Consider the following 8,197-nt stretch of genomic DNA (forward strand, 5'->3'; position numbering starts at 1 on the left):
CTGTATCATTGTTTATTTGATACACTGTGTTATGGGCAATGTTGTTTAATTGTTCTCTTGTTTTGACAAAATATCTGGCCCCCCAGTTGTGCAGAATGCAGAAAATTTTCTTTAACCTGTACCTGCATTCATGTCTTTTATCAAACTTTTGTATTTATTTTGTAATGTTTTTATTTATTTATTATAATTATATATATATATATTTTTTTGTATTCGCTTGCTCACTATACCATTACAATATACGTCTTTAATAAAAAAAAATCATAATTGAATTTTGCCAAAAGAGGCTCCACCAATCAGATGATTTCGGTCATTGTTGAGTAAATAATCCTCCAGACCCCGCTCCGGTCCCGCCCTCTGCTCCCGGTGGGAGGGGACACACCTGTTGGAATGATATAAATACAGGAGCAAGGAACTAGCTACTGCGCATTACGTTGGTATCAGCCGTTGGCAAGAACCAGAAGGACCACGCGTCATCATCATCATCATCACCGACCGTCACTACAGGTTTGTGGAGCTCCGTGTTTTTCTTTCGCCACTGATTTGTCCATTGGGAATACACCGCACTAGAGAACACGGAAGTCCACGTGGAAGATGTTACAATAAATGGGATTTGATATGTATTTATTTTTTCTTTATAAACGGCACGCGTTTTTAAATGTTTTAGAAGTACGATATATGAAGAGGTTTACAGTACACATCAGAATATACGAAGGTTAATTATGTCTCACCTGTGGTGGGTGTTGGCCAAGGACTAATTGACGAACAGCTGTGGTTCTGTTTACTGGCGACTGGTGCCTTGGCTATAACTTTGATGCGTTATAGTGAAACACAATTTTTTTTTGTGTCGTTAAAACTGTCTAGATGCCTTATGTAAACATCCAGGAGGGCATGTGTCGACTAAACCGATGACTGCACTCCTTGGAGCAAGCCTGATCTGTGACTGTTATAGCCCCTTTCGTGACTGTGATGCACAGTGAATCCACAGTCTCTTATTCCTCTATTGCAAAATCCCATAATTAACTCTGAAGAACTGGTCCTCCGCGAAACGCTCGTTCTACAAGTATCTCAGAGAAATGTCAAAGGTACTCGCAGTTCCACGGGGGTTTCGGACAGAGAAACGCAATGGTTTGAAAGCTAGGTGTTGCTAATCATTTTAAATAACTTTTCTAAACTAGTCAACACTGCTCAAAACGGCTTTAGCTGCCTTATGCGCCTGCGCTCATCAGGCTGCACACAATGCCGAAAATAAAGATGTTATTGATAACTAACTGACTATAAGACAACAGTGCAACCTAAAATCTAAATGTCTCTTTCCATTTAGGAATTGCCAACACATTGATCAATGGCTTTTGACTCGTTTAAATGCAGAGCAACCCTGCTCTATGATGAGTTGATGAAAGAAGCTGGTGAGTCCACAGTCTTGACCTGCACATTTATATATATATATATATTGTGAAATTTCTATGCTGATAATTTGAGACTAGTCCCTAACATTTGCGGAATGTCTGCTCTTCCAGACCCCAGGTCAGCAGACTGGTTATTCATGGATTCGCCGTTCCCACAGGCAATCATTGTCGTTGCCTACATCTGTTTTGTCACAAAACTTGGGCCACGACTAATGAAGGACCGTGAACCATTTGACCTGAAGAACATCATGCTGGTGTATAACGTCAGCGTAGTGGCCTTCTCGCTGTACATGATTTATGAGGTGAGCGCTCTTCACTACAGATTACTTCCATCTGTACTTCGGTAGTCGTCCTTTCTTTAGGTACAACAGGTGCTGGTGCTTTCATTTATTTTCTGCCCTCTTCTGGTTGTAAAAGGCACTGGCACATTAGAGAGGGGTTGCTTTTCAAACAATGTCCTTGCATGTCTATTTTGCCTTGCAGTTTTTGATGTCCGGCTGGGCCACTGGTTACTCCTACCGCTGTGACCTTGTCGACTACAACTCTCCTCAGGGACTCCGGGTAAGCAAGCATTATCACTTTACATTTGAGTCATCTCACAATGAACCCATTTATTTGATCTGTGCGTGCCTTAAAAACGCCACGTTGCACCAGGGGATGGAATCCAATGCCTTTAGAAAAGGTATGGACATTGGTTTAATGCGGAAGTTCACAACCAACAGTCGGTAGTTGTTAACTGTATGAGATGATAAAGTAGCCCCAACGTCTCATTCCTTCTGACATTTTAGCCCAACATCACACTCCAGTCTTACTGACTATTTTAGCCCAACATCACACTCCTTCAGCAACATTTTCACCAAGTTGCAGTTTTGAATCATTGAACAAATTTGAATGTAGTCCTGTTTTGATTCCCCCTTGTGTACCACAGTGTTTATATGAAATGGGTAAACTGGGCGGCTACGTGGCGTAGTGGGCAAGGCGCTCGGGCTCGCCTGTTCGAGCCCAGCGCTCCACATTGCTTTCAGTTTAGCTGGTCGTTCATACTAATACACATTGGCCGTATTAGGGGGTGGGAAACTGATGGGTGGGTATCGGGCATTGTGGACAGCGACTCCTACAGGTCGGTTGGTGCGCCTGCGCAGTAGAATCAGGAAGTGTCGGGGGCAGCGTGAGCCTCCCACGCGTTACTCCTCGACACTGAGATCGAGCTGCGCAGGTGAAAAGATGCGACTGCTGTTACCTCAAGTACCGGAGGGGACTTGTGCTATGTATGACTTAGTCCACATTACAGCTGGCTTGTGGGAGGCAAGAAACGGCGTTCGTGACAGGGGAGGGTTGAATTGGATGATACGAAATTGGGATGGGAGAAAATATAGAAATGGGAGAAAAAGTGGATAAAAAAATGAAATGGGTAAACTGATCTGTTTTTTTGTTTCATCTCAGATGTTATGGACCTGCTGGCTTTATTACATCTCCAAGTTCATTGAAATGCTCGACACAGTAAGTATCTATTTTCTCTACTTTCAAAATAATGCCATCTGGAATAATTTTGGCAAATTACATATGCGATTGCTGGTGAATGATTTTTGATCCAAACTAACTGTTAACTACTTTATTTTCTTCAGGTCTTCTTCATTCTCCGTAAAAAGAGCGGCCAGGTGTCCTTCCTCCATGTTTACCATCACTCCATCATGCCCTTCACCTGGTGGTTTGGAGTAAAGTTTTCTGGTGGTGGCATGGGAACGTTCCACGCCCTGCTGAACTGCTGTGTCCATGTCATCATGTATTCCTACTACGCGCTCTCTGCTCTGGGACCTGCCTACCAGAAGTACCTGTGGTGGAAGAAGTACATGACCAGCATCCAGCTGGTAGGTCAAACAAGTTTTCTACTTAACTTGGCTTTTCAGCAGTTTTGCATATTTGGCATACTAGCATATAGGTCAAACAAGTTTTCTACTTAACTTGGCTTTTCAGAAGTTTTGCATATTTAGCATACTGGTATATAGGTCAAACAAGTTTTCTACTTAAACTTGGCTTTTCAGAAGTTTTGCATATTTAGCATACTGGTATATAGGTCAAACAAGTTTTCTACTTAACTTGGCTTTAGCAGTTTTGCACATTTAGCATACTGGCATGTGGCTGGGTAGGTGGAATTCTGTAAACCAGACACACACGTGACAGTGGCTCAGGAGGTAGAGTGGTTGTCTGGTAATCATAAGGTTTGACTCTGCTTCCTTCCAGCAGCGTAGCTAGGAAAAGCAGCACCCACCGATGCTACATTTCAATAGTGTATAGTACATCGGCCACAAGTCGCATGGCCTGCATGCGAACACGTCATGGAGATTGTGAAGATGAGAGAACTTATGACTTCAATCTTTCACAAAATCATATTGTGAACATTACCATCTATGCTGGCAATTAAATTGTCTACTAGGAGAGCTTCTATTGTGTCGTTGGTGGATATGATTGTTTTGTCAGTTGACTTATACCTACTTATTTTCTCTGCCCTCAGTTTTCTTTTACTGTACATAAATGAGCGTTCAGTTAGGCGGCTGGGTGGCACAGCGGACTAAGTGCTCGTCACCAACGCGAGACACTGGTATCGAATCCGGCTGTCAGCGTTTCCTCCGGCTTGGTCGGCCGTCATACTGGCTCAATTGGCAGTCAGCGGGAGGGAAGCCGGTGGGGTGGTATTCTGGTCATTGTAAACAGCGACTCCTACAGGTCGGTCAGGGCGCCTGCACAGCGAGGGAGGGAGATGGTGAGGGTAGTGTGACCTCCCACACGTTACACCTCACCAATGAGAGTCAGCGCTGGCAGGTGAAAAGATGCTGCTGGCTGTCATGTCTCGGAGGAAGCATCTGATAGACTTCGGGGATCCCTAAACCGACCAGTGGGGGGCACATGCGAGCAACGACCAGGAAGGGGAGGGGGCAATTGGCATAACTACTAAATTGGGATGGGAGAAAAACACAGAAACAGGAGGAGAAAAAGTGGATAAAAAAAAATTGCGTTCAGTTCCTCACAGCATCCCACTTCATTACGGTTCACTGTTGTGCATTTGCATGTTCAGTTATTTTGTTTCTAAAAGAAATCTGTCCTTCTCTCCTCAGATCCAGTTTGTAATGGTAACCCTCCACATGGGGCAGTACCTCTTTATGAAGGACTGCCCCTATCGGTTCCCTGTCTTCATTTACATAATTGCCCTCTACGGCTTTGTGTTTCTCCTCCTATTCATCAACTTCTGGTTCCATGCATACATCAAGGGTAAGAGGCTCCCGAAGGTCCTGCAGAAGGCCATGGCTCTTCAGAATGGCAATGGTATTCACCAAGTCAATGGAGTCTCTAATGGTGTTCACCGAGCCAATGGACAAGTCAATGGAGTCTCTAATGGTGTTCACCAAGCCTATGGGTTCACCAATGGACAAGTCAATGGAGTCTCTAATGGTGTTCACCAAGCCAATGGGTTCACCAATGGACAAGTCAATGGAATCTCTAATGGCGTTCACCATGCCAATGGGGTGCACCATGGCAACAGTGTGAAGAAGAACCAGTAGCTGGCTCCAACCTGGTTTCACTTTACCATTCACTTATAATAATGCAACCAAAAAAGTGTAGTCTAGTGTTTTTATATTTTTTAACACCTCAAACATTTCAAAGCAAGATTTTTGCTCACAGCTTCTCATCACATTTTTTCTTAATGGATTTGAGTCCTCTTTCACTGGGTGAGTTTTGTTTGGAGATGGTTCTGATATTATCCCCCAATGCCTGACCACAGGTTAAGGATATTTTAAAGAGGGCATTGAAGTGTCTTGCTGTTGAGTGAACGGGGCATATGGATGGCTTTGGAGGCCTGAGGCCCTGGGAGTACAGTGTTATTGACATTTCTCATCTTGAGCTTTGAGTTCAGAGTAATTTTGTATTTATTTTTAAATATTGTATTGCAGGAGAATGTACAGTGCATTTTTAGCTTTTAATGTTCTTGAAGTAGCCGGCCATGAATCTATGTAATTTGTGAATGTCTAAATGAACTTTTACTATTGCAGTCAAAACAAAATACTGTTTTTTTTTAAAAGGCTACCATTGTCAATATAGTAAAAATGGATTGTGAATGTTTTATATGCTGAAATAAATTATTTTATCCATGAGCGTTTGTTCCTGTATCCAAGCCTAGACATGAGGCTCCTGCCCAGACATTGTTTCATCATATGGGGTAAGAGATTGGCGTCTATGTCTCCTGTAGCAATGTTGAACTTGGAATTCCCAAAGTACGTTGCAAACCTGTGTCCCAAGAGACAAGCGAGATGGTACACTTCAATGCATAATGGGCCAATATATTTCAAGAAATATAAAATTAGATTCATTCTGTAAAATTTTCCTGGATAACGATGTTGCTACTTTATTTCCTGAGACGTTACAATGTGGCCACCAGCAGATATGTTAAATTGTGCACTTTACGATAAAAGCATGACATAAGAGATTTTAACTATAGGGCCCCCTCAAAGTTGACCAAAATAGCTTTCATAAATTAGGATGACTTGTATGTATTTCTATGTTCTTATCCTTCTCAAAAACAATTCCTCTGGATTTTATATATGAAGTGTAGAAACGATCTACCTTAGCGGAAGCCTCCACCACCTGTGGGTATTTTATTTTATTTTTAAACATCTGTATTCATCGCAAAAGATGTGAATCACACTCAATATAGTAGAGCTGTCCACCAAATAAATTCTTGGTTGACAAATCTAGTCTAAACTAGTTCAAATCTAGTTTACCAGATGTGCTCATTTCTCAGGAAATACTTCATTCAGTATGGGGGGGAAACACATGAATAATGATCGACAACTCCCATTATTAGTCCAGCAAATTAAGTGAAAAATCTTGCACTTTACACTACAAACATAACATTTGGCACACTGTTGGAACATGCCCTAAGAACGACTTTTGGCTATATAGAGACTGCCTGGTAACCATGACAACCATTTTCAATCTCCACTACCTGCTGTTTTCAGTTACTTGGGTTCTAGACCACCTAGGATCTTGCTTCTGGTGGCTAATCCTACATTTACAATGATGAGGAATCCAGTGGTACTATTTACAACCTGATGGCAACTACCTAACTATATATATATATGGAACTAAAACGGTCAACTACCATACAATGCAGAACTTTCCAATGTTTATTTTATTATAGATTTTCAATTAAATGCAATCTGTTATGTCGATCACCGGAACTAGTAAAGGAGTACTGTAGGCAGGGAACCCTTTAGCACAACTGCATATTTAATGAAAATAATCGAGTTAAAACGGGAGGAAATGTGCGCAGAGCTGGTTCCGTTTGTGGAATGTGTCTATACTATGTGTAATGACTGGCAGGTAGTGTCTTGACAATGAAATGGGAGCTGAACACCAACGCTCAACAAGAAGGCCCGGAAGAGGATCTTCCTGCGTCAAAGTTCAGGCTGCCGCGGACCATGATGGCTCAGTTCTACACCTCCATCGAGTCCATCCTCACCCTCTCCATCACCTGCGGCCAGGGACGAGACTACGAAGATCATGGCAGACCCCGCCCGCCCGGTTCACAACCTCTTCTTCACCATGCTCCCATTTAACGGCAAGACATTAAAAACCCGTCTGGGACGCCTGTAACTGTTCCGCAACAGTAAGTGACTTCCGGGGTAGGCCTGATTGGCCCCGACAGGCACGTGACGCGGCAAACTCAGGACGTGCAACGAGGCTGCTGAGAGCTGTCTATTGCCATTCTCTAACACAAACTCTAACCTTAACCAGCTCCTTAACAGCGCCTAAACTTAACCGTTCTAACCTTAACCAACTCCGAAACAATGCCTAACCTTAACCTTAACCATGCCTAACCTTAACCATAGAAAGAATATTGCCATTCTCTAAGACAAACTCTAACCTTAACCAGCTCCTTAACAGCGCCTAAACTTAACCGTTCTAACCTTAACCAACTCCGAAACAATGCCTAACCTTAACCTTAACCTTAACCATGCCTAACCTTAACCGGCGAAAGAATACACGTTAAAAAAAAAATCACGTTAAAAAAAAAAGACTTGATGGGATTCGAACTCACCAACAACGGACCGCAGGATCGCAGGACCGCTGCTCTGCCAGGTGAGCTGAAGCGCCAAATGAAAGTCATGGCGTATTTGGACGGTTACGTAATTCCGCAAGCTCTGCCGCTCGGCTCCGCGGAGCGTGCCGCGCGGCAGAGAAAGTTGCGCGTCACGTGCCTGTCGGGGCCAATCAGGCCTACCCCGGAAGTAACTTACTGTTGCGGATAAGCTATAAGCGTCTGGGACTTGGTTTCTTCCCCTCAGCAGCTCGCCTAGCTAATGAGTCGGGTGTCCCCCTGCGCCACCCCCCCCCCCCCCCCCTCTATGGGAGCTGCTAGGGATGGAATTTTATACTTTATTTTGCACTGACGAGTGATGACATATCACTAGCCATTGCACTTTATTGTCTTGTATCACTGTTTTGTCCTGTTTTGTACATTTTTATCTGTGAAAAGTATACACTGCACTGTAAATGCTGTATCACATTCCTATTTTTTTGTAAAACAATGGCGATTAAAAGTTCTATCTGACTGTTTGTTAAAGGTGCTTTAAGTGGTCTATATGTTATAATAGCTCTACATTAATTTCTGACAGCAATCACTGGGATGTGTATCTATACTATGTGTAATGACAATATTAAATGCATACTAATTTCCTACAATTGTGCAAATTTACATTTACGGTGGCCAGTTTTGAATTGCAGCCCCCCGT

At 43.0% G+C, this 8,197-nt stretch overlaps 1 protein-coding gene across 1 annotated transcript; it reads left to right on the forward strand.

Moving 5' to 3' along the window:
• Window positions 1–443: 443 nt before the first annotated feature.
• LOC311236365 (very long chain fatty acid elongase 7-like) lies at window positions 444–5,449 on the forward strand. The gene is made up of 7 exons (XM_084324020.1): window positions 444–507; window positions 1,325–1,409; window positions 1,521–1,711; window positions 1,893–1,970; window positions 2,853–2,909; window positions 3,035–3,277; window positions 4,523–5,449. The coding sequence occupies exons 2-7, from the start codon at window positions 1,346–1,348 to the stop codon at window positions 4,964–4,966; spliced, it is 1,077 nt and encodes a 358-aa protein (XP_084180146.1). The 5' UTR covers window positions 444–507; window positions 1,325–1,345; the 3' UTR covers window positions 4,967–5,449.
• The last annotated feature ends 2,748 nt before the right edge of the window (window positions 5,450–8,197 follow it).

This window comes from Notolepis coatsorum, assembly GCF_963971535.1.
Source record: "Notolepis coatsorum genome assembly, chromosome: 11".
Classification (NCBI taxonomy): domain Eukaryota; kingdom Metazoa; phylum Chordata; class Actinopteri; order Aulopiformes; family Paralepididae; genus Notolepis; species Notolepis coatsorum.

Coding starts and splice junctions, on each gene's coding strand:
- LOC311236365 (XM_084324020.1), top strand. CDS start 1,346: ATGGCTTTTGACTCGTTTAAATGCAGAGCAACCCTGCTCTATGATGAG. Junction 1,410..1,520: donor TGAGTTGATGAAAGAAGCTG/GTGAGTCCACAG, acceptor CTGCTCTTCCAG/ACCCCAGGTCAGCAGACTGG. Junction 1,712..1,892: donor CGCTGTACATGATTTATGAG/GTGAGCGCTCTT, acceptor TTTGCCTTGCAG/TTTTTGATGTCCGGCTGGGC.